Here is a 26,860-nt window from a genome sequence, read left to right on the forward strand (position 1 = left end):
CAAGATGGTTTTGGTTTTGTTATAAGTTTTGAAAGTGTATATATACAACAAAATATTATCAGTGATTGTTCAAGGTAGCAAAATTAGGGACAGATTTTTTCTTCTTTTTCTTTATCTGTGTTATTGATTTTTCTTTACAATGAGCATGTATTAGTTGTGTAACTATAAAATTCTTCAAGATGCAAAAATAGATGTAAAATTTGTAAAAACACAACCTTTATTAACTGACTTTAGTTTTGTGCATCCAAAATACAATAAGCACAAAGCACTTAAGAATCTTTCATTGCTTTTTGAGACACATAAATTACTTGTGTTTAGTGCTGACTATATTTCATTGTAGTTTTTAAATTTTCTTACAACTGTTCATCATGTAAAACATATGTGAGAAATTCCTTTCAACTCAAATAATTTGTTGATCAAAATAATCCATTTCCTAAACCTATCAGATAACGGCAGTATTCACGTGGTACCTTCTCACAACACAAAATACTTACTTACTTCTCCCCATATTAGCTTTCTCTTTCCTTTTAGGAACACCAACGGTCCATAACTTCCATCATAAGCCAGTATCTAAACGCTGTGGCTTTCAATTTATAAGGAATAAGGATTTTCTTTTACTCAATTCAAATGAATAAAGACATAAGGAGTTTTGAACCTGAGAAAGTACCTCACAAAAGCCTCCAAAACTGAATTTGAGTCAGAAATGTACCACAATAACAGAGAAAACATTAATAAGGGCAGCCTGAAGAGCCCTGCCTGTGTCCAGAATGCTGAGATCACCAGTTGATACTACTCCACCTGCTGTGCCATTCTGCTTCTCCAGGTGGCCTCAAGGAAGCTTTTAGTAGGAAAACCCAAGAGACCACAAGAAGAGACCACAGGTGACACAAACAAGGATATAAGGTTATGGTCAGGTGACATCTAATACAACTTCTGCATGCAGATGTTTTTGTCTTTGCCCTGTGGCCAGGGGATTAATCCTTTTCCCTTCTCAAAGAATCACAGGCTGTTCGCAGGATTCGGAATTTTAGTGGTCTCAGAGTTGGCGACCACATGCAGATACTTTCCTTTACTGAAAATCCAAGAGACATCTTAAATAAACACATCTTATGGCATAAGAGTATAGCTACTGGGCGCGGTGGCTCAAGCCTGTGGTCCCAGCACTTTGGGAGGCCGAGACGGGCGGATCGCGGGGTCAGGAGATCGAGACCATCCTGGCTAAACCGGTGAAACCCTGTCTCCACTAAAAAAAAAAAAAAATACAAAAAAAAAACTAGCCGGGCGAGGTGACGGGCGCCTGTAGTCCCGGCTGCTCGGGAGGCTGAGGCAGGAGAATGGCATAAACCCGGGAGGCGGAGCTTGCAGTGAGCTGAGATCCGGCCACTGCACTCCAGCCCGGGCCACAGAGCGAAACTCGGTCTCAAAAAAAAAAAAAAAAAAAAAAAAAAAGAGTATAGCTACAATTCAATTATTTATTATCTAAGCTACAATATATGTGTGTGTTTGGAGGCGGGGGGTGCGTGAGTGGGTAGAATGGAGTGGTATAAAATGCCAGAAACACTTGATATGGTTTGGCTGTGTGTCCCCATGCAAATTTCATCTCGAATTGTAATCCCCATGTGTTGGAGGAGAGGCCCGATGAGAAGTGATTGAATCATGGGGGTGGACTTCCCGGTTGCTGTTTTCATGATAGTGAGTTTTCACCAGATCTGATGGTTTAAAAGTGTGTGGCACTTCCTCTCTCTCCCTCTCTCCTGGTCTGCCATGGTTAAGATGTGTTTGTTTCCCCTTTGCCTTCCACCATGATTTTAAGTTTCCTGAGGCCTCCCAGCCATGCTTACTATACAGCCTGCAGAACTGTGAATCAATTAAATCTCTTTTATTCATAAATTACCCAGTCTCAGGTAGTTCTTTATAGCAGTGTGAGAACGGACTAATACAATACTGATGATTAAAACCTCAAATAATTCAAAGATTCTAACAAGTAGCAAGTAAACTTGAGTTTCAACCCCTTTGTCAGTTCCTGATTGAATTTTACAATTAGCTAATAAGAACAAAGATCAGAAGAGAAAATGCTTGTGTAAGATCATCCATAATAGATACACTGCTCCTGAAAGATATGTGTACACCCAAAATTTGAAAAGTAGTTCTAGACTCAGCTTTCCCAAGAATTTATGATGGGTATCAGGAATCTCGCCCAAGAAAACCAGGGCAATATTTTGTGATCTTTCCATAATTCATGGAAAGAGCCTCCACAGATAGGTTAATTACATATTTCTATGAAACATTACTTAGTTAATATGGCCCCCTAGGAGTCCAGAGTTAAAGTCATTATTGTGAGAATATATGGCCTACAGATAAAGCAAAATCAGCCTTCTGTTCTCCCCCAAACCCCATTTACAGCTACTCATTAGTAATATTGTGTATTTTAGTGCTGTCTGCCCTGAAGATCTGAGGCTGATTTGATACTATTGGTATGTTTTTCTCTTTCCTCCTCTCTCCTTTCCACAGAAAAATCAAGGTTCACAGAGGTTTTATATTTTCCATATAACCTATTAGGGTCAAACTAGGTGGAAAACTAAGAACATCCACTCAACATGCAAACGCTGTAAAGGCATGGCTATTCCTGTGGCCCTTTCCAGGAAGAAAAATCCACTGAACCATTAGTGCAGTGACTCTCCCTGAACCATTAGTGCAGGCAAAGCTGTCAGTGCAGAATATTCATTTTGCTCACTTTTAAAAGTCAGTTTTAATCAGAAAGTCTGAATACTGTACTCTGATCTGAACATCCTTATGTGATTCACTAAGTCTTGAGAAGTTCTCAGTCCTCAAATAACTAAGAAAATGGGACTATTTCTGGCCCATTAGCAGGGTCATAGAATGAAATCCTTGTCTTACCCCTACCATGACTGGCCCATTCTCTTAGGCAGTGAGACCCATTGTGGGATGGTGGCATGTCACCTGGTTCACAATATTTATGTCCCTGAAATGTTTCCCTAGTTGACACCAAAGGATAAGAATTCACTAGAAGCTAATTGTATTTTGGGACACAAACAGCAAAAACCTTCAAATCCTGTAAGATTAATTTATAGTTTTCGAAAAGTGATGGTACAGAAATACCTGCTAGTACTTGCTAGATTTGGGAGTGTTCACTGTTCTAAAAAGGAGACAAGGAAGGGAAAAAGGGAAGGAAAGAAAGAAAAGAGAGTACATGGAAGAATAGGACACTTTCAAAATAGTCGCGGCTTTGGCCCCAATAGGCATTTGAAAAATACTTCTCCTTACTTGTCTTGGTATTTTATTTTTAAATTGACAACTAATTTACATACAGTAAGGCCTTTACAAAACACACAAGTCTTAAAAGTTGAAAAGAGAGGGCATCATCAGGCTGTGCAGACCAGATGCTGAAGTGCTGAGCAGGAAATGGCAGTAGTGGCCATAGCAACCAGGGTAGCATGAGAAGCACTGGGCTCCTGCAGCCTACTGTAAGGGAGGTGCATTCCTGTCAGCCTTCAGTGGCCTTCACCATGTGCTGGCACCTGCTGTGCACCAGTCCACCCATCCAAGCTGTTGCCAAGGAGCTTTTCCTGGGCAAAATCGAGAAGGAGGCACAACAAAGGTTTTTGCCCACAGCTCTCCCCATCCCTCTGCCTACTGACCCCCACTGGTGCTTCCCTGTGTGGCCCTGCATGTTGTGTGCCTGTCCTCTTGGGAACTGTGGGCAATAAATTATCTTTTCAGTTGTACAATACTTGTTTCCTGACCTGTTGGCCTTACTATACCTCAAATTTTATGTCAACCCACAATATTTAGACCAGCATGAATGACAACACACTTTGGACACTTAAGAGTGAACAAATGAAGAACATATGAACTGTGCACCTTTTCCCAATGTTCTTAAGTTTTGTACGTTAAAGCATAAGAGTTTCTTTCAGGTGATGGGAAAGGCTAGTGGCTGTTGGGTAGGATCCACTGAAGGCAAAGACTTCACTGTGATGATGGGGCCCTGCATCAGGGTTCCTGTAGCCCAGGATTCAGTACCAGGCCATGGTATCATCAAATTGTTGTTCTAACAAGGACTAGATGTGGTCTGCCTCATATCCCACGGACACCATGAGTTCTGTCTTTCAGGAGTCCTGGTGATCAGAAAGCAGCTCCTGGAATGGCTTTTGTGTCTCCTCCTGACCAGTGTTGACCCATAGGTGGTTCCATGATGTGGTCTAGTATAGGCCTCTCCCTGTGGTCAAAAATAGGTTTATGAAGCTCTCTGGAAATGAACAGCAAAGAGTGGGATCTTGTACAATTGTTCACACAGTATCAGCTTCCTCAGCTCCACAAAGTCTGCCCAATAAATGGCAGGCCCTGGTTACCGTGGTATAAAGAATGACTTTCCAGCTCCACATGTCCACTGGGGCCCATCATATGTTTGGCCATGGAAGAGTTCAGGACTGCATAAGAGGGACTCCCACCGAAGGTGCCCAGCTTCTGGCCTACAGCGAACCTGGTATCAAATCCAAAGGCTGTTATTTTTATGTTGTGATGGACCACAAGGAACTTCTTGGGCTTCAGGTCCCTATGGATATCCCCCTTCTGTTGGTGGTACTAGAGGGCTGATACTATCTGCTGGAATTTGCTTCAGGCCTCTTCCGCCTTCACCTAACCCAACTCTAGCATGTAGCGGACCAGCTCTGCTCTGCTGGCATACTCCATGGCTAAGAACAAAGTGTCTGTGGTGTGGAAAGAGCTTGATGACCTTGGGGTCACCCCATGGAATAGACTCTAGAGGGAGGAGGAGTTCTGCTGCCCTTTTGGGATGACCACAGCCACCTTGGTCCCAGTGAGAAGGCACTTGGTGAACTTCATTCACCTTGGTGAAGCTGTCCTGGCTGACGATCTCGAGGAGCCTATAATGATCAGTAAGGGTCTCCTCATCAGCAGAGATGGTCGTAAGGCCCTGCCGCATGGTAAACGTCTAGCTACAAATCCTAACTAGGAATGCTAACCAAGAATGCTACCTATAAAAATGTTGCTAACTGTGAAAACGAAAGAGCACAGCTGGAGTTGCTCTGCAGACTTCTGTGTGTGACCTATGGGTCACTCCAGTGCCAGCGACTATGTGCAAGGCCAACTTCACCTGGTCGGTAGCTGGGTGCTGGATGATGGCACCAGGAACCACCTCTGCCAACCTCTTGGCTCTGCTTACTTCCCTCTATGTTGGTGTCATTCTTGGGTGGGCTTTCCCTTCACAGTGACAAGATGGCACCAACCACTCCAGCAACCTAACAGAAATTAAGCTGCTCTTCACCCAGGGTTCCAACCTGGAGATCTGACCTTCTGCATGGGATTGGTTACATGCCCAGACCTCAGCCAATCACTATGGCTGAAGAGAATGGGCTCTGCTGATTGGCCAGGTTGAGGTCATGTGGCTTCTATCTCCAAGGGAACTTGGGAGCCGCTCACCTGCTTCCAGTGGGAGAGGGTGTGACACCTAAGAGAGCAGGTTCAGGGTCGAGCCTTAGTCCTCTGTTCATTTCCTGGATATGCCTGCTTACGTCTTCCCATGCCACTGTCTCCTGTGTACACAAGAATCCATGGCAGCATTTTTTCCCCTCTCCTGCCGCCTCCTTCACAGGCCCCATTTCACGCATAATACAAAGGAGCAGGGCTTCCTGCTTGAAGGTAGGATTTGGGGTTCACTCCCAGCTTCAAGGCCTGCTGCTGTGTCCTGTTGTAATCAGCCAGTCAGTGAGCACCTACCATGTGCCAAACCCTTCTAGGTGCTGCTCCAGGGATCAACAGGCCTGATGACATTGCTGTCCTCAAGGAGCTGACACTGCAGCGTGAGTGGGCACATTCAGAGGACAAATTCCGATCAGTGTTCCCTCTTCCAGGACACATTCACTGAGGTCCTACTGCATGCTCCAGACGTGGAAGCACAGCAGGGAGTGAAGCAGGCAGAGGTCTCCATTCTTGTGGGATGAGAGCCTAGCGGGGGAGACAGAGAAAACAAAAGTAAAACATAAACAAAGCTAATTAACCTGAGCCCAGGTCATCAATCTGTTGAATTCAGCAAATTGTATTCCAGTGATTCAATATGGAAACAGAGGCCCTGGCTAAGTGGTGGCTCATTCTTGGAGACCCAGTTCAGATGTCACCTTCTTTATGAGGCCCGGCTGGATCCTCACCACTCCCCCAGGCCCTTTTGCCTAACTTGGGATCCCTCAGTGCTGTGATCACACTTTGAAGTCCTCTCTAGCCTGTGAGTTGTGTGAGGACGCTGAGGTAGATGCAGAAAGGGGCTCAGAATGTGATGATGAGTAAAGTCTGAATAAATGAAAGGATCAACCCCCACCCCCCACCCCCACCCCACCCCCAAAAAAAGTAGAAAATAGGAGTCAAGCTTGGTAGCTAGAGATCAGGAAGTGTTATTTTCACATCATGAAGGAGGAGTAGTCAGATCAATACTTTTTAATCCAACTCAGTGACTTCATTGTGACCAAATTTAGTAGAAATTTGATAAAGTTTACTGCATGGTTCCATTTGGATTTTTCCAATTCATGAGTGATAGTAGCATTACACACACACACACACACACACCCCTCACCTCTCCATAAGCCTGATTCTTTCAGAGCTCTGTCTGAGTTTCAGTTCCGGACAACATCAGAGCTTCTAACTTGACTGGAATTAGTTTATGTGACTTCAATTGGACATAATTCTGTTTGAAATTAGTTTATGTGACTTCAATTGGACATAATTCTGTTTAATGACATAATAGCTAATGATTGTTACACACAAGAGATAGTTAAATAGTCTTTTTCATTTGAAGTGAGAAACCCAGACATCTTTCTTGTATGGAAGCATAATGAAAATTATTTAGCTGTATCAATAAATTTTTAGCAGCACCTTTTTAATCAACTAGATTTCTTTGCTTTCTGCATAGATGGAAATTTAAGTGGACTGTATATTTTGAATGGTGTTAAAAATAATAATACCAAATGTTTACTGAGGATCTACTATGTGCCAGACATTTTCTATGAACTTTGTTCAGGTATAAATTCATTTTATCCTCTCAGAAAACCCATTTTCTATTGGTATTATTTCCATCTTACAAATGACAAAACTAAGAAGTTGAAAGTCTTGTCCAAATCAGGACGGGAGACAGGCAATCTAGCTTCATTGCCATGAGCTTAAGTACTTACATTTTCAACCTTTCCTTAAGCATTTTAAATTTGTTTTGATGTTGACATACCCAAGTGTACACAGCAGCACTGCTATGCAAAACAGCTTGTACAGAGATTGAATTTACACTCTGGATTCAGTGCCACCATGAACTTAGATGGTCATGACAGGAATGAAATAATTTAATTACAAAACCAGGCCAGACATGATGGCTCACACCTATAATCCAGCACTTTAGGAGGCCGAGGCAGGCGGATCTCTTGAGGCCAAGAATTCGAAACCAGTCTGGTGAACATGGCAAAGCCCCATCTCAACTAAAAATACAAAAATTAGGCCGGGCACAATGGCTCACGCCTGTAATCCCAGCACTTTGGGAGGCCGAGGCAGGCAGATCACCTAAGGTCAGGAGTTTGAGATCAGCCTGGCCAGCATGGTGAAACCCCATATCTACTAAAAATACTAAAATTAGGGCTGGGTGTGGTGGCTCACGCCTGTAATCCTAGCACTTTGGGAGGTTGAGGCGGGTGGATCACCAGAGGTCAGGAGTTGGAGACCAGCCTGGCCAACATGGCGAAACCCTGTCTCTACTAAAAATACAAAAAATTAGCTGGGCCTGTAATCCCAGCTACTTGGAAGGCTGAGGCAGGAGAATCACTTGAACCTGGGAGGCGTAGGTTGCAGGGAGCCTGGGCAACGAGCAAAACTCCATCTCAAAAAACAAAAAACAAAAACAAACAAACAAAACCTAAAATTAGTTGGATGTGGTGGCACACGCCTGTAATCCCAGCTAATCCAGAGGCTGAGACAGGGGAATAGCTTGAACTTGGGGGGTGGAGGTTGCAGTGAGCCAAGATTGCACTCAAGCCTGGGCGATAGAGCAAGACTCTGTCTCAAAAAAAAAATAAAAAAAAAAAAAATTAGCCAGGTGTGATGGCTCATGCTTATAATCCCAGTTACTAAGGGGGCTGAGGCATGAGAATTGTTGGACCTGGAAGGTGGAGGTTGCAGTGAGTTGAGATCATGCCACTGCACTCCAGCCTGGGCAACGGAATGAGACTTTGCCAAAAAAAAAGAAAAAAAAAATGGACAAAACCAGGGTATTTTGAGGGTGAGAGGAAATGGAGAAACTCTTTTACATCTTACCTAATTCTCAATTCTTACCAACTAAATCAGCCCCACCAACAAAGTTTTTTTTCCTCACTGTATACATCCAATCCAATGGATAACACCTTATTGAGTCAACATTCCTGATGTTCCCAATATGAAACTAAGATAATACAATAGTTTCACTGATCTCTGCTTCTAGTTTATCTTCTTTACTGCAGCAAGAAGAATCTTTGTTTCACCCCAGCTTATATGTCACTCTCCTGCATTAAACCTTCAATGGCTTCCTGTTGCCTGGATCAGGGGCTCTCAGATTTATACAGGAACTTAATGTGGTGATAGTTGCATAAGTGTGATTATACTAAAAATCATTGAATTGTACGTTTAAAATAGGTGAATTGTATTATATGTGTAAAGTTACTTTTTAAAAATGTATAGGGGGAGCTGGACATGATGGCTCATATCTGTCGTCCCAGCACTTTGGGAAGCTGAGGCTGGAGGATTGTTTAAGCTCAGGGGTTCATGACCAGCTTGGGCAACATAGTGAGACTTCATCTCTACAAAAAAATAAAAAAATTAGCTGGGTGCAGCGGTGTGTGCCTATAGTTCCAGCTACTCCAGAAGCTGAGGTGGGAGGATGGCTTGAGTCTGGGAGGTCAAGACTGCAGTGAGTTGAGATTGCGTCACTGCACTCCAGCCTGGGTGGCGGCGGGACACCATGTCTCAACAACAACAAAAAAGATGTACAGGTGCCAGGTGTGGTGGCTCACACATGTAATCTCAGTGCTTTGCGAAGCTGAGACCAGGAGTTTGAGACCCAGCCTGGGCAACATAGCCTGGGTAACAAAGAGACCTTGTCCCTAAAAAAAAAAAAAAAAAAAAAAGCTGAGTCTGATGGTGTATACCTATAGTCCCAGCTACTAGAGAGGCTGAGGTGTGAGGATCTCTTGAGCCCACGACTTTGAAGTTACGGTGAGCTATGATGGCAACACTGCAGTCTAGCCTGGGTTACCAAGACCCTGCCTCAAAAAACCCAAAACTGTATAGAGGAATCAAGGCATCTGGAATTCACAGCATGCTATGTGTAACACACTGAAATGTTGAACTATAAGCAATTTTACTATCACAAAATAAGACTACAGTATATATACTTAATATTTACAGTACATTTATTACATTAAAATTCACTACTTTATGACTACAACAAAAAGTGTTGAGCAACTTTTGCATCCATCACTGAAGCGAGAGTGGCCAAAGTGAAATTCAGTGCTTTCGTGACTTCTAACTGAAGCAAGAACTGCAAAAGGCATTTCAATGCACTTTCCTACATTTGCAAGAAGATTATGTCTTCCCCTCTTTCAAAAGAGCTAAGACAGAAGTATGATGTTTGATCCATGACCATCCGGAAGGATGATGAAGTTCAGACTGTGCAAGGACATTATAAAGGTCAGCAAATTGGCAACGTACTCAAGGTTTACAGGAAGAAAGATGTCATCTACACTGAATGAGTGCAGCAGCAAAAGGCTAATGGTACAACTGTCCCTGTAGGCATTCACCCCAGAAAAGTGATTATCACTAGGCTAAAAGTAGACAAAGACCATAAAAAAAATCCATGAACAGAAAGTCAAATCTTGCCAAGTAGGAAAGAAAAAGGGCAAATACAAGAAAGAAACAATTGAGAAGATACAGGAATAAATGAATCTATATATAAGCTTTCATACAACTGCTAAAATGAAAAAAAAAAGTGTTGAGCTAAGCTTATCAACAATTTCTAACGCTTGCTTTTAAAATGAAATTGCCATTTGTTAACTTACTTTGTTGCTTACCACTATGTGCTAGCAAATAAGCATTAACCACACTGAAGACCTAAGAAAATTTTGAAAGAGAAACTTTAAGCACATTTAATCTAATACGTTGATATATATTTTGTCTTCAAATTAAGACTTCAGGAAAACGTCTTGATTTGGAATAACACTAAGCTTTTCTGGGAGGAGTTTTCACAATCCTTGGTTTCCTAGAAAATGCCTGTATTTCCTGAGGTCAAAAAGACCCTTTTTTCAACCTAGTCCTAAATGACTTTTCCAGCTTCATTTCTTGCTGCACTGCCTCACTTCTGCCACAGTATGTGGCTCAGTATCCTCAAACCACTCTGTGGTTTTGGTCATGTCCCTTCCCTCTCCTGGGATATTCTTCCAGAACTCTTTCTCCACTTCACCCTTCAAAGCTTATCTAACTTCCTTTTTGCCTCCTGACTTCCCCAATCCAGAAAAGCATCATCAGAGCAGGAAATAGGTATATTCTACTAAATGTATTTCCAGCATAACCAAAGAGACTGGCACATGTGAAATGCTTCATAAACGTCCCCTTCTCTGAATTCCCAGAGTCTTCACACACACACATATCTGTGCACTTACCTCACTGTGCTAGAAGCAATTTTCAGTGACCCAACCCTTACATCTCCTTCCCCAGTAGACTGTGAGCTCTTGAAGGCAGGAATTGTGTCTTTATCACACAGTAGATGCTCCATAAATATCTGGAAATCTAGATGAATTGAAAACATATTCACTAATCTCCAGATGTCCAAAATCTTCGGGAATATTGAGACATACAATTTACTTGAATACTATGTGGCAAAAATTGTAAATGAGGTATGTACACAGTATTTTAAGAATTCTGATGAAGGAGCTATACAGCTTCCACCTTGGAGGTGTTTGTCCTAGAATCTTCATATAGGCTATGACATTTGAACTACCCTTTGAGGAATAAGGTTACCAGGAAAATAGCAAAAAGGGTTTTCTAAGTAAAAGAAATTCAGCACAAGACAGAAACTGAGAGTTCAGGGCCACCAGCATCCCAATAGGTCTGATGTAGCTTAAGTTTGGGGTTCATGGCAGGGAGTGGCTGGCAGAAAGCTGGGAAAGTATGCTAGTCCTGGCAGCCCTCCTGGCCTGGACTTTACAACATGAGTAAGAGGGTGTCAGGATCAGATCTGTGTTTTAATCACCTCTCTACACCCTCTTCTCCCCTGACTCCTCCCCAACATACCATATTGACCATGTAAAAGAGTTGATCAGAGGCAGGTATGAGGGACATGATGAATCATCATAAGAATCAACTTGAGACTTAGGATTGTGTTCTAACCAGTGAACAATCAGCCACACTAGTGCTATGTAAATCACACACTGAAGCAGAAGTCAAGAATGTGGTAGAACTAACACAGCTGGTTTCTTGGGAAAGTTAGTATCATTCAATTAAAAGATTCCTGGCCTCTATGAAGCCCTACCTGATTTTCCCAGCCCAAAAGGATCTCTCTCTCTCTCTCTCACTCTCTTTCTCTCTCTGTTTTTTTTCTCTCTCTGTTTCTCCTTCTCTCTCTCTGTTTCTTTCTCTTTCTCTCCCTCTCCCTCTCCCTTTCCCTCTCCCTCTCTCTCTCCTGAAACAAGTGCTCTCTCTAGAGCATGTATTTTGTACTTATGACACTGCGAAAATTTTTTCTTGCATTGCTGCTGTTTGTCCTCATTTCTGATACTATCTTTCTTTTCTCTTTGCCTCATTTTACAAGCTTGTTTTCTGATATAATGCAGCTTTAAAAGACACCATGGGAGCAAGATAGGTACAGGTCAGGCACAGTGGCTCACGCTTGTAATCCCAGCACTTTGGGAATATTGAAACATACAACTTATCACTTAAGGTCAGGAGTTCGAGACCAGCCTGGCCAATATGGTGAAACCCCATCTCTACCAAAAATACAAAAATTACCCAGGAGCGGTGGTGGTTGCCTGTAATCCCAGCTACATGGGAGGCCGAGGCAGAAGAATTGCTTGAACCTGGGAGGCAAAGGTTGCAGTGAGCGGGGATCACATCACTGCTTTTCAGTATGGGCAACTTTCAGCCTCAACTTTTTTTGAGACTCTGTCTCAAAAAAAAAAAAAAGGCTAGGTTATAACACAATCAATAATAAATATTGTTAGATTTTAAATTTCAAGATGGGAGGGGTCATCTCCCACTCACCTTTATAAATCCCACAGCACTACACAAAACACATCTGTTGAATAAATTGATGTAGTAATAACAATATGCTAAAGTAAAAAGTCATTGGATTTTTTAAAAAGTTGACATTTTTTCCTTGAAATATCACTAGCTTACTAGTAGTTTACAATGTTTACTAGTTTACTAGAGTATTTGCATAGTTGTCTATCATTTATTCTTTCAAATTTTCATCTCTTCAAACTGTGTCCCATCTGTGGTTACCATTTTTCTTGCTTTGATTTGACAAAGTTTCATGGCTTATATAGGTCTTTTGGGAAAAAAGCTCTTAGATTTATTTATTATGCTTATTTTTCTAGTAGAAGAGATATATTTATTTCAGCAAAATCATAAAGTAAAAAATCAAAGAAACAATATTTGGCATTCGCTGAGACACAATTTTGTAAAGAAGGAAACAGTAATCAGCATAAGTACAATAAATTATGAAGATCTATTGATCTTTTAATGGGGGAAAATAACCAGAAGAAACACAAAAAGACTTAAAATACAGCATCATTGCCACATCTCATGAAAACATTCCCATAAAAAATTAACAATTTCCACTTGAACATGTATTTCAGCCCTCTTTGAACTTATTCTGAAATCTTGATGTTCTACTGATGTTTATAGACTAGCCATTCTCTCACTCCATGAACTCACAAGTTATTAGTCCCTTCAAAAGCAATTAAAAAGGAGCACTTCATGTTAGGTATAGAGTACTTAAAGGCTAATATTTAATCTTCATTGGCAACAAGTTTAGTGCAAATAAAATTATATTTAGCAGCTTAGATAGTCCTGGTAAGGATGTATTCTCTTAACCCTTACTGTTTCCCCAGAGTGAAGTCATTTCTCTCTTTCTATGAGTACAAACGTTGGCCATTCAAACCTACTGAAAACTAGTAATGATAATTCTGTTTGTTACACAGGGAGTTTCCATGAAAGATGGTTTCAGTCACTATGCAAATGAGCCACATGGTTTTTACATTTGGAAAGTTCCCTTTGGGTTGATACAAAAAAGCAGGGCCTGAATGACAGTCATTCCTCTTGGGAATGGAGTCCAAGTCATAACTGGATCTTACCCAGCTTCTTTGATCAGTGAGAAGACCCAAAGGAGGCATTAATCATTTTACCCATTAACCACCATGCAAGGAATTCCAAAGAAGACTTGGGAACAGGGCTGAGGAATCTCTCAAATCGAACTCTACTCTCCAGTAATAATTTTATTTCACTGATTTAAATGCCAAAAAAAAAGAAAAATAAAGCCATCTGATTTCAAACCTGGTGCTTCCCACTGTCAGCCAAGATTTATTCTTCAAATGAACAGAAGCCAGAGAGCTAGCCAGAGAGGATTTTGCATGTGCTTCATCAATTCCTCGAATTGCTTCTCTTTTTGTTAGACATCTGTTCCTTCTCTAGCCAAGGCCTGGGACTCCTGCTTCGGGAAACAATATGGCTTACTGTGCCCAGATCCATGGTGGCAAGGGAAAAGTAAGAATGCCTCCTAGATATCAAGCACCTGGCCCTGCCCCTTATCTAGGTTTCTCCCATCAAGGACCTTCAGCTTTCAAAAAGCTTGGATGGCCCTCTTGAGGTCCAGGATGTAGTGACATAAGATCCAGGGAGGTCAATGCCATCCCACTTGACCATCCTCTTTACCAACTCTCAGCAGCTTTTCTATTCCCCCGAATTCTCTCACTGAGTAGGGTGAGGGTGTGCTGCCTGTGTGTTGGACAGAGAGACCCACCTCAGTCACTGTACTCTTCTCTTTCCCTTGGACTGGGGAATTTCTCATACTGGTTGGCCAGTTTCCACTTGTTGTGCTGACTTTTGAGTAGGGCAGCGAAGGAAGTCTTTCGGGTGACACTTCTAGATATTTCCTTGCTCTTGGCCTTTCTGGTTGGGGAAGAACTTCCAACCAAGGGATAGACAGGGAAAATGGGCTTGCCCCGAGGGGCTCCCAACAGCTGCCATATTTCCCCAGAGGTATTACTGGTTAGATACTGCCATGGCTTCTTCCCACTGCTGTCCCTGACATTTACCCGAGAAGCCAACCTTTGCACTAGCAATTTGATGACCCCCTGGTGGCCGTGAATGGCTGCAAGATGCAGCGGGGTATATCCACAACTGGACTTCACGTTTACATCAAGGACAATCCCTGCCTTCTTTGCTCCAGAGACCAAATCCTGAAGAGCCCTGAGGTCCCCATGTTTGGCTATCCAGTGCAAAGCTGTGTACCCAGTCAGAAAGTCTTTGTGCAAGGCCAGTTGAGGGTCCTCCCAGAACAAAGTCCACACCCGAATCCAGGAGCCACTGGCAAGCTTCACAATCCACTCATGCTCCCTGGCATCTAGGGGAACCAGGGATGATTTGTGCTCAGAAGTTCTGTGGGGGGCCCAGGCTGCAGGCCCCTCCCCACTGGGGGCCCACAAGCTGTGCCGCCAACCCCGCTCAGCCACAACAGCCTTAACCTCTGCAAGTTTTGGTGATAAAGCTGCATCAACCCTTGCGCTGGGTGCTGTTCCTGCCTTGGAGGGCTTCCTGGATCGAGGTGGGCGCCGACTTCTTTTCAGCAAGCCCTCATCAAGGTACTCCTCATCAGAGGAGGATAATTTGGCTCTCCCTGCCAGAGAGCTCCTCCTGAGGGACCTCCTTAACTTAGGAACTGGCCAAGGCGAAGGCTCCCGGGGGTGACCTGCAAGGCCATTAGCCCCTGCAGGGACCTGCTGAGAGATGTGACCATCTCCTCTGTTTCTGAGATCCTGAGGGCTCCAACTGGGGCTGCCTTCCTTCCGAGATACAGAAAGGCCCCCAGCTGGATTCCTGAGCTTCCCCCGAACTGGGGTTCCCAAGACAACCTGCAGCCCCTCTTCAGAAGCCCCTGGTGAGTCTTTGGGCCCGCTGCTGCTCTCCTCACTGCCATGACTCTCCTGGTCCACAAAGTCATCCAGATCTTGGAGGGACAGCTGACAACGAATGCTGCGAAAGACAGTCAATGAAGGGTTCCCCGCCCAGGATTCCCAGGGCTCATCCGGAACAACAGGAAAGAGAGAGTGCGAGGAAAGGCGGGGGTCTGGCGGCTCTGAGTTAGGTTCCATGGAGCCAGGTTCCAAGGACAGCTGGAGGAAGTTGTCTGGCAGCACCGACCAGGCGCGGACAGGGCCCTGATCACGGGCCTCCGGCACCTGCGGGTGCCTGGCCACCCACTCCCGAGTGCGCTGCTGCTGCTGCTGCAGGGTCGAATAATGCAGAGAGCTGGGGGTCAGCAGCTCCGGCCGGTCTCCGCGTGGGGCGGGGCCGGGCAGGAGAGCAGGCGGGGAAGCCCTGCTCGTCGCAGCCTCGACGGTGGCGAGAGGCGAGCGATGCGTTGCAGGCACAGGCGCGGGCTCAGCCAGCGCGCCTTCTTCCGGCTCCCTGGAAGCCCCGCGGCTATCCTGGGCAGGCAGAGCCCGTGCAGGCTTCTCCTCTGCGGTGGCGGAGTCCGGGAGTGCGCCGAGCTCTCCCGGGAGCCCCGCCAGGTTGTTCTGGAGGCATTCCCAGCAGCAGCGGCCCTGTGTCTCCGCCGCCGCGCACCTCGCTCCCGCCTGGGCCCCTGCCGCTGCAGTTGCGGGCACCGGCGCCCTCTGTCCGGGACTGCCCTTCGATCCGCCGCCCTTCCCGGGTGCTGCGCTGGAGCCGCTGACCGGGAGTCCATTGCAAGCTGCGTCGGCGGCTCTGGCTGCTGCACCTGCTGGCTCCTCCTCCGGCTCCTTCTCGCGCCGCCGCCGCCTGGGCTGCTGCTGGGGCGACTGCCCCCCGCGCGCGCCTCGCGGGGAGCAGGGCGCAGCTCCCCCTGCACTGTGGGGGGCCGCGGGCGGCTCGCGGGGTCGCTGCAGCCCCTCCTCCCCTAAAAGGTCCCTGTACCTCCTCTTGAGCACCACGTACTTGGTGCCGTCGGGGTCCTGGCGCACTGCGGCGACCGAGTTGACGAAGCCCTTGAAGAGCTCGCGGCGGTGCTGGTGCTGGCTGGGGGACGCGTCAGGGTCTCGGAGAAAGCTCTTGAAGTGGCTCAGCAAGGCAGCGTTGGTCACGCGGCCCCCAGCCTGGCACAGAAAGTCCAGTAGTGCCTCCTGGCTCAGCTCTCGGGCCATCGCTGCCTTGTCCTGCGCCCCTGAGGTGTCTGCGTCTCGCCCTCCCGGGGCTCTCCCCAGCCAGAGGAAACCCTGGCCGGGAGAGTGTCACCTGCGCCCGGGGCGGCACTAGCCGCCCCCATCAGCAGCGGAGGCCAGCGCTGCCCACAGCCAGTGAGCGCGCCAGGAGGTCCGTGGGTCCCCTGCGGGTGGCCCCAGGGCTGAGTCCCCGCGGCAGTCTCAGTGAGAGAGGGCGGCTCCCAGGCCGCACCTGCGCGTCTCTAGCCTCTCGCAACGAGTCCCCACCGCGAAAGTTCCCGGGATAGGGCCGAGTCGGTTTCACCTGCGTCCTGGCTGCGCCTCCTCCCTGGCTCTGGGGGAAGGGCCAGGCCCGCCTCCTCGTGTCCCTCCGCCCCCTGAGGTCTCCCCCACCCCCCGCCACCCATCCCAGAAGAGTCAGACCGGAGAGACTACCGGTAGGTGAGGTTGGCGGCGAACCCAGCCGGCAGCAAACCGCTCTGCGGCCGGGGAAGTGGAAGGCAGGTAGGCGATCGGCCGTTCTTCTAAGTCTCCGCCACGCAGGAAACAAAAGCGATAGAAGGTCCGTTCCTGTCCTCCGGGGCTTTGATGAGTTCAGGCTGAAGCCGAAGGGGGAGAAGAAGCTGCAAGTTAACAGGCAATTTGACTTATATTTCTTTATTAACGCTGTAGAGGAGTATTTCAGATTTCTCGAGGCTGTATTGAGGTCCGCAAAACTCACTTTGCATCCAAACTAAATTTTTCTTAAGATGGAAATACTTTCTGGGCCGCTTCTCCGGCGCCCCCTCCAAGGGGTCCAAATACATCCAAGTCTATACTGAAAAAAGAAATCACTCTGAAAATTACTGCTGGCCAATACTGGTTTGGGCCTTTTCCCTTCATACTTGTCTTTCCTTCATACTTGTCTCACATTAAGGTGCTGGAAAAATAAAATCACTTTGATAGCTTCTTGCCCCCGGCGGCTCAAATAAACTAGGAATTATGTCTCGCCAGTTAAGGTATTTGATGTGTAGCATTAGTTTGCTTTTATTTACTCTAAAATTTGTGAACAGCAGAGATTTGTAGTGTTTTGTGTTGGCTTGGTGAAGTCCTTCCTTTCAGAATGTAAGGTTCAAAATGCAGACTAGAGCTGTCTTTAACAGCACCTTTTCCCCCTAACAGCTGGGATCCCTCTTCCTTTTTCTCTCTCTACATGTTGACCCTTTTGTCTTTGATGTGAGATCCTGGATGTCCCTCAGTATTTCTTATCAGTCCTGTTGACATGCCTGAGATAGTTTTCACTGTCATTATCTCTTTATCTGTTTTAGTTCCAAGCCTTCTTTCATTCTTTTCTTTAACTTGGCCTTCCCATTTCTTTCTGTTACAAGACATCCTTGTTTACCTTCAGCCTCTACTGACAGGAAATATGTCTATTTCTCAGATCCTCTTATGTCCACTGTATTTCCCATTCAAAAACCTTGATTTTCTCCTTCCCTGTAATTTGCCTCTCTTTTTTCATGGACTCTTTTCATCTTTTCACTTTTCCTTTTGCTCTTCTATTTCTGATTATTCATAGCTCCTATTCTTCTCACCAAGAGAGAGTATTGAAAGTATGTGTGTTGGCCCTACAATTGTTGACAAAGACATGTTTTGGCATGGACCAATCTTAGCGACCACCCTATAGACCACATTAACTGAGCTTGATTTTAAATCCCCCAAAATACCCTAGTACTTCTCCAGGAATGAATCTTTGGCTTTAAATTATCTAGGTCAGAAAAAAAGAACTGGAAACATTTTTGTCTATTTTTGGTATTTTCTAGGATCCAAACCCAATACTGGGTTGAGAGAGGGATAGTGGTTTCCACTGATGTCTCTACATAACATCAAGCCTTTAGGATAGTTATTAAAATTAAGGTTTTGTATTAAACTTCAGTTTTCTTTTGAATTTATTTGCTGGTATAGAGTCTTGTTGGGACTGAGGTTAAGGTGAGTCCATGCCTAAGGCAGAAGGAAGACCAAATGGAAGACTTAAGTGGGTATTTTAGAATGGCAAGTGGAAAACATCTGTCTTTGCCACTTTTTAAAACATCTGGTTACAAAATAAGGGGCCAGCTGCAAAAGAAAGCCATAATGTGGACTGAGGTTTTGACTCAAAGGACGTAGAAAGACTAGAGTGAAAGGAAGTGGAGGTCCAGGTGAGGGGAGATTACAAAGCATATGGTTGTTGAAATCAGATTATTTTTAGTTGAGGGTGGAATTAATAGGATTGGAGTCAATAAGAAAAAAAAAATCTGATTGACTTAGATTTCTGCATTCCCGGGTACTTTGGTGTCCAGACCTTCTCCTCTTTCTCTTGTTGCAGGATAAAGGGATGGTTAATTAGAAACCTCTTTATGTTATCTCAGGGAGCATTTTCCTGCCTCCCACATATACAGTTCATTATTTCCAAAAATATTTATGAAGCTCCTACATTATCCCGACACTGTTGGAAATGGGTATAAAGAAGAAAGTGTATTTGAGAACTCACTATTTCTTTCTATTTAGTAGCAGCAACAAGAGAAATGGCATGAACCTGAGTGCTAAGTGATTTAACAGAGACATGTACCACATACTGGAGACGTTGAGAGGAGGTGCATAAAGGAAGAACTCAGGCTCAGTTTGGGGGATCAGGACAATTTTCCAGTAAGAGCTAACTCTGGGGCTAGGCGCGGTGGCTCACAGCTGCAATCCCAGCACTTCGGGAGGCCGAGGTGGGCGGATCACGAGGTCAGGAGACTGAGACCATCCTGGCTAACAGTGAAACTCCGTCTCTACCAAAAATACAAAAAATTAGCCGGGCGTGGTGGCGGACCCCTGTAGTCCCAGCTACCCGGGAGCCTGAGGCAGGAGAATAGCGTGAACTCGGGAGGCAGAGCTTGCAGTGAGCCGAGATCGCGCCACTACACCTCCAGCCTGGGCAACAGAGCCAGACGCTATTTCAAAAAAAAAAAAAAAAAAAAAAAAAAGCAAAGAGCTAACTTTGAGTAAAAAGGTAAGAATAGGCTTTAAGGCAGAAAAAACATTGGTGCAAAGCCAAAGATCTGGTCTACCAACGCTATTTGGGGAATGAACTGCCAATAGATCTACTTGGCCTGTTTGGAAGGCAATGTGTGTGGATGTGTCGGAAAGGGAAAAAGTAGATGGGATTCAGAAGATGAAGGGCTTTGGGGGCATGGGTGGCTTGGAAGAATTTTCCCAAGGGTAGCAACCTTACCGGATTTGTGCTTTAGAAAGATCTCCTGGAAGTAAGTGTTGGTTTGGAATCATGACTAATATTAATAAGTAAAAAGAGTACATTGTATAACAATGCTGTATGTAACCAAACCTAAGAACCATTGATTGTATGATACATTGTGATTTTAGAGACGTTAAAATATGAAAAAAAAAGTTCCTCCTAAAATAGAATACGGCATAGAGAAATATGGCATGTGTAATAAGATCCTATTTTTAGAAAAAAACTATGTGTATATGTATTTGGGGGTAAAATTTAAGGACTGGATATGGGGTGACTTTAATTTTTTTAAATAGCCTTATAAACTATTTTACAATGAGAATATATTACTTTTTAGTTTGAAAAAGACACTAAAGAAAAAAAATCCCATAAATGAATATCAACAAAGAAAGAGACAATATCAAATCTTTAGGCTGGAGGAGGAAGGTGAGGCTGCCCACAGGAAGAATAGTCCAGAAATTACTGAGATGATCTAAGAAAGTGATGAAAAAGGTCAGAGTTCAGCAGTGGGCAAGAAAGGGAGACGAACAGATGTATTGGAGAGGTGTTCAGTGGATACATGTAATAGGATTTGGAGCCAGAGTAGTCTGGGGATGAGAGACCAGGTTGGCTTCCTCCCGTGTGTCTTGCTTGAGTGCCTGGATATAGTACCACCCGACCAACCACTGTGTGATTTTCTCCATTAAGGAACAGTATACACTTGGGGGTTAGAGACAGGGAGGGCAGGCACTGGACTGTTCCAGGTTGAGGGTTGGCAGGTCGAGGCATACAAATTAAGCTTCTGGAAGAGGGTAGTGGTATGAATGGATAGTGAAGGAAGTCAGCTCAGAGGGTTACTGGATGACTGTTACCCATGGGCAATTGTTACCATCTGCCTCAGTAGAAAATATAAAAGTAGTCATTATTGGAAATGGGAAAGATGATCAATTCAGTTTGGACATATTAAGTTTGAGGTGCCTATGGGCCATAAAGATAGAAATATCTAGAAAGCAGTTGGTAATATAGGTTCAAGGCTCAAGGCATTAGCATCTATAAATAATGGTCATTTAAACCACAGGCAATAACAAAATTGTTTAGAAAGAGATATACAGGCAATGGGAAGAAATAAGGGTAGAATAGAAGGTGAATCCACATTTACCAAAGACAGAGGAAAAGTAAGCTGTCAGGGAGACTTAGAAGGAGCAGCTGGAGGGGAAGAGGAGCACCACTGAGCTCAGTGTCACAGATCACTAAGGAAGGAGGAGGAACAGCTTTCTATGCCAAGATGCCAAGTTAGATAAGACATGAAATATGACCATAGCCTGTTAGGTCACTGGGGCCCAATCTGGAGCAGTTTCACAACAGTGGTGGGGACAGAGACCAGGTCATAGAGTGAGTGGGGTACAGAGTAGGATGAAAAAAGCCTTGAGCATGAAAGGAAGGAGAAAAGAAAATTCTAGACAAGGAGGATATCAGATCATGTAATGTAAGATTTTTTTTGTATAGTTGTTAGAAGAGATATGAGCATATCTGTGTGCTGAGGGAAAAGAGCCAGGAGAGGATAAGTTGAGACCTAGAGGAGAGAGTAAATAATTGATGAAACAGGGCTTGGGGTGGGGCTGGAGTCCAGAGTTCAGGTAGAGGGATTCCCTGGGACAGGACAGCAGAGAGCCATTTTTCCCATTAAGACTTGGGAGAGGAAAAATGGCTATTGTAATCATTAGCATAGGCTAACCTGCTATAAAAATAAACCTTAACTTGTAATGACTCAAAAATAAAGTTTATTTCTCACTTACATCATTTTTAGGGCAGTTTTCAAAGACAGGCAGGCAGCTACTTCCCATGCAGTTATTTAAGGAACAAAGCTGATGGCAGCTCTGCCATCTTTAACACATGGTTTTCATATCATCAAACAGCCTGCCAGAAGGGGAAAGATCACGATGATGTACACGTGAAACATTTTTAAAGACCAGGCATGGAAGTGGTAGACAATACTAATGCTCAAATTCCAGTGGCAAAAAATCTCATCACATGATACACCTAACTGCAAGGGAGGTTGTGAAATGTAGTGGAGTTGTGAGCCCAGGAGGAAGGAAGGAATAGATTCTAGTTAATAGCAGTTCATCTTGGCCATAGCTGTAGATATACATTCACTTTATTTGCACATGGGGAGCAGAAAGCTGAGAGGTTTTACGCATGAAGATCTCCATTTTCCTCATGGTATAGAAAATGATGTCATTCATTGAGTATGAATATGTAGGAGAGAGAAAGAAGCATGAATAAGGTTCATGTATCAGTTAGGGCAATTGGGAGAGGCATACAGGATTGCCATTTGGCCAAAGGAACCAACTTATTTTGAAAGTTTATGGTGTCAGCAGATCAAACCACTGTGTTATTTTCTCCATGAGGGCTCAGTACACTGAGTGTTTAGAAACAGGAAAGGCAGGCACTAGACTGTTCCAGGGTTGAGGGTTGGCAGGTGGGGCATGAAAATTAAGATTTTGGAAGAAGGAAGTAGTATGGATAAATAATGAAGGAACTCAGCTCAGAAGGGGCCTAAGAGATAGGGAGAAAAGTTTTGAGGAAGTCTTGGTGGGGCTGAAAAGCAGGTACAATGGGAGTCAGTGAATATGAGAGCTGGAGGGTTAGGGCATTGTGAGCAGAACATCAATTATTCTCAGGTCTTGAGGCTTGGGGTTTCCAAAGTAGAATAGTTTGGGGTGATGACAAGGTTCAGAGTGTGACCATATAAATGAAGAATAGTGGAGTGGAGAGGCATATTGAAGATGACGGTACTGTAGAATGGTGAGACTTGGTGTTGAATGAGTCTTATACAGGGATACTGAGTTATCTAGGAAGGAGAGGACAACAAAAATTGCCTCAGTCCTTAGTACTGTGGCATGAGGAACACTGATGGCATTCTGCTAGGAGTACTTGCTCTGCTTCTCATCAACACATAGTGATGAGGAGCAAATAGCATAATAATGTAGTGATTTACACATGTGGGTCATGTTCCAGACCACACTTCTTTATCACATCTTCAGAACAAGTATGGGAAGTGTATAGGACAGAGATCATTATTACTCTTATGGATGAAATGTTTGTGATCCTCTAAATTCACATGTTGACATCCTAACCCTCAATATGATGGTATCAGAGAATGGGGCCTTTGGGAAGTAATTAGCTTATGAAGGTGGAGCCCTTATGAATAGGATTTTACCCTTATAAAAGAGAACCCACAGAGTTCCCCCACCCCTTTCTGCCATGTGAAGGCACAATGAAAAGACAGCTGTCTATGAGCCAAGAAGTGGGCCTTCCCTAGACACCAAATCTGCCAACATCTCGATCTTTTACTTCTCAGTCTCCAGAACTAAGAGGGATAAATGTTTGTTGTTTAAGCCACCAAGTCTATGGTATTATGTTAAAGCAGCCTGAACAAACTAACTGAATTATCTTGCAGAAAGCAGCTCTCCTTGCTATTAATAAGTCTGCATTTCTTGTAGGATGTTCTGACGAGCTTATTCTTTGCCTTCCGTCCAAACCTCTACTGTGGATGTGGAGTGATATCACCATTCAAGAAGGTGGAACTGCCCAATGTTAATCATCCAGATCAGTGGGTAGATCCCCAGGTGATACAGTTTGAATGTTTGTCCCCTCGAAGTCTAATGTTGAAATTTGATCCCCAGTGTTGGAGGTGGGGCCTCTGGGAGGTTTGTGAGTCATAGGGGTATGTTCCTAATGAATGGCTTGGTGCCTTTCTCATGGTAATGAGAAAGTTCTTGCTCTATTGGTTCATACCAGAACCGATCCTAAAAAAGAGCCTGGCATCACCTCCCCTCTCTCTTGCTTCCTTTCTCACCATGTGACACACTGGCTCCCTTTGCCTTCTGCTATGAGTAAAGGCTCCTGAGGCCTCACCAGAAGCCGAGCAGATGCTGGCACCATGTGTCTTGTACAGCCTGCAGAACCATGAGCCTAATAAACCTCTTTTCTTTATAAATTACCCAGTCTCATGTTTTCCTTTATAACAATGCAAAATGGACTAACACATCAGGTGAAATATAGCAAAGGTAGAATGTAGAAATGCAGGAGAGAAAACTAGGGGGCTTGCCCACCCTGCATCCTCACCATCCTTTGTTCAGGTTTGGATTTCCACAAGTCTAGACATTCTGACATAGCAAGGGAAATGCATCTTCATGCTGAACTATGAACTGAAGTTGGGGATTCTAGTTTATGTGCCAGATAATCTGATGATATGGTGCTTCCTGCATTTACTTCCCTTATCTTATTTGAACCTTTATTTATTTATTCATCAAATATTAATTGAGGGCCCACCAGCTATATGCACTTTTCTGAGGCTGGGAACACAGTGGTAAACTAAACAGATAAAATCACTGCTCTCAGAAAGTTTACATTCTAGTGAGAAAGAAACAGGCAATAGACAGAAAATAAACAAGGAAATATCAGTAGCAATAAGTGCTCAGATGCAAAAGCCAGCTGATATGATGGAGGCTGACTAGAGAGCTATTCTAGCAAGGATGGGCAGGGAAGGCCTCTGTTAGAACATAACAATAAGCAGAGACCACAACGATAAGAAGAATGCAGCCTTGTGAAGATGGGGAGGAGGGATCAGGATGGAATGAGCTTTCCAGACAGAGGTAACAGCTGAGGTTACATCAGAAATGAGCATGGTTTCACCTCTGATTCTTGTGATAAAGATAGATAGAATAGATAGGTAGGTAGTTAAATTAGATAGATGGCCAGATAGATAGATAGATAGATAGATAGATAGATAGATAGATAGATAGAAAGAAAAAGAAAGGAGCTTGGTGTGTTTAAGGAACAGAAAGCAATCCAGCCTCTAATCTGGAGCATGATGAGCAAGGGAAGTGTGGCGTGAGGTCAGACAGTAAGCAGGATCTGGGTCTTTCAGGGCCTAATGGGGTTGGAGTTTCAATCTAATTGTGATGGAAAGCCATTAGAAGTTTATAACCAGGAGGGTGACACATAATTTATGTAGTGAACAGATCATCTGGGTGCTGTGTGGAGAGTAGATTGTAGGGGATATTAAAGTAGGAGCAGAAAATCCAGCTGGGAAACTACTGCAGAAGGGGAGGTAAGAGATGGCAGTGACTTGGAATATTAAGGCATCAGATGTGGAGAAAAATTGAGATTTGCAAAATGTTCCAGAGGTAGAACTAAGACAGTTTACTGATGGATTGATTTCTTAGGCTGTTCTTACATTGTTATAAAGAAATACCTGAAATGGATAATTTGTAAGAAAAAGAAGTTTAATTGACTCACAGTTCTGTAGGCTTTACAGGAAGCATGGTACTGGCATCTGCTTGGCTTCTAGGGAGGCCCCAGGAAGCTTCCTATCATGGCGGAAGGCTAACGGGGAGCAAGTACCTCACATAGCAAAGCAGGAGCAAGAGAGAGGGAGAGTGAGGGGGGTCCATACAACCTTTAAATGACCGGATCTCGCGAGAACTTACTATCACAAAGACAGCACCAAACCATGAGAGATCGACCCCGTGATCCAATCACCTCCCACCAGGCCCCACCTCCAGCACTGGAGATTACAATTCAACCTGAGATTTGGGTGGGGACAGATATCCAAACTATATCGATTGGATATAAATTTACCAAGATTGAGAATATTGCAGGAAAAACTGGTTTGGGAGCAGGAAGTCAAGTATCCCATTTTGGAAATGTTATATTTGAATGACCATTGGATATCTAAGTAATGATCTAGAGCAAGCAACTGGACATATAAGTCTGGAGCTCAGGAGTAGGTCAGAGCTAGAGGTATAAATCTGAGTCTTTGCCCTTGAGGTGGTATTTTAAAGCTATGGGATTAGATGCATGTATCTATGGAGGAAATCTAGAAAGAGAAGAAAAAAGTCCTATGTCCAGCTCCAACATGAGGGGTCCATCTTTAGTAGTATCTTGCATAAATATTATAAGCTGTCTCAATCATACTATGGCAATGAGAGAAACTGTAAAATCCATGCTTTGTCCCCCTAAAGCCAGTTTGCTGATTGTGGCTCCAGCAGACATTAGTGTGAGTAACCTTACACCCCAAGAAGAAGTTAATTTTAAGGTCCGGAGTAAAAGACTTTCTTCCCTCTTGTGGAAAGTCTTCCTCTATTGCCAACTTTAGAACATATGGGTTTAAATTTTTTTAAAGGCATCAGTAGGTTTTCTATGTGTATCCTGATTTTACATGTGGGAAAACCAAGTTTCAAAGTTTAATGGTGTCTTAGCCCATTCAGGCTGCTATAACAAAATACCATAAACTGGGTGGCTTTTAAACAATGGAAATTTATTTCTCATAATTCTGGAGACCAGGAAGTCCAAAATCAAGGTTGCAGCAGATTTGGTGTCTGCTGAGGACCTACCCTCTGGCTTATAAATAGTACCTTCTATATGAGTCTTCAGTTGGTGGAAGGGAAAATTCTGGTCTCTTCAGCCCCTAATAAGGGCACTAATCCTACTCAGGAGGACTCAGTCCTCATGACCCAATTACCTCAAAAAAGCACCACTTCCTAATACCATTACATTGGGATATTTGAATCAAGCTGACTTCAAATCTATTTCCATTCTTCTTTCAACATTCTGTACTAATTCTTGTGTTCTTCCTGAGTATTTCCTCAGATTCAATCGCTGCTTATATTCTTATGATTCCCAAATATATATGTGTAGTTCACCTAGAAAAAGCACAGACTTTCAAGCAATTTGTCTCATCTTGGCTCTGTTCCTGTCTCCTTAAATTTGGCCAATTTCAAACCTCTCTGGGCCTCAGTCTGTTCATTTGTACAATGGGGTAATTAGACTAGTTGATTCTGAAGTCCTTTCCAGTGTTCACATTCTGATTTTAAATTTGCTGCTGCTTCTAATAATGTTCACAGTAATAATGACATTCATTGCATATGCAATGCCAGACATTGAGCCAGGTGCTTTACAGGTGTTAATATACTTAATCCTCCTAATAGCATCCTATGAGATAGGAGCTATGATTATTTTTATTTTATAGTTGAGGAGACCAAGATCCAGATAATGTAATTACCCACTATTTTGTAATGAATAAGTAAGTGGCAGAGGCAGGATTCAAACCCAGAGGGTTTTAGTCTGGAGTCAGCATCACTTAGTTCCAGCTCTGTACTTGTTTCACTTC

At 44.0% G+C, this 26,860-nt stretch overlaps 1 protein-coding gene across 2 annotated transcripts; it reads right to left on the reverse strand.

Annotated features, from left to right (window-relative positions):
* Nucleotides 1-3,281: 3,281 nt before the first annotated feature.
* On the reverse strand, nucleotides 3,282-16,805 carry SOWAHB (sosondowah ankyrin repeat domain family member B). 2 transcript variants are annotated; one of them, XR_497940.3, is made up of 3 exons: nucleotides 14,054-16,805; nucleotides 10,698-10,824; nucleotides 3,282-5,985 (listed from the first exon to the last, which is right to left on the reverse strand). XR_497940.3 is itself a non-coding variant. In XM_073017421.1 (2 exons), the coding sequence occupies exon 1, from the start codon at nucleotides 16,434-16,436 to the stop codon at nucleotides 14,055-14,057; it is 2,382 nt and encodes a 793-aa protein (XP_072873522.1). In that variant the 5' UTR covers nucleotides 16,437-16,805; the 3' UTR covers nucleotides 3,282-5,985; nucleotide 14,054. The 2 variants fall into 2 exon arrangements, 1 of the variants encoding a protein (XP_072873522.1); XM_073017421.1 differs by lacking the exon at nucleotides 10,698-10,824.
* Between the last annotated feature and the right edge of the window lie 10,055 nt (nucleotides 16,806-26,860).

The sequence above is a fragment of the Chlorocebus sabaeus genome, chromosome 7 (assembly GCF_047675955.1).
Source record: "Chlorocebus sabaeus isolate Y175 chromosome 7, mChlSab1.0.hap1, whole genome shotgun sequence".
In the NCBI taxonomy this organism is placed as follows: domain Eukaryota; kingdom Metazoa; phylum Chordata; class Mammalia; order Primates; family Cercopithecidae; genus Chlorocebus; species Chlorocebus sabaeus.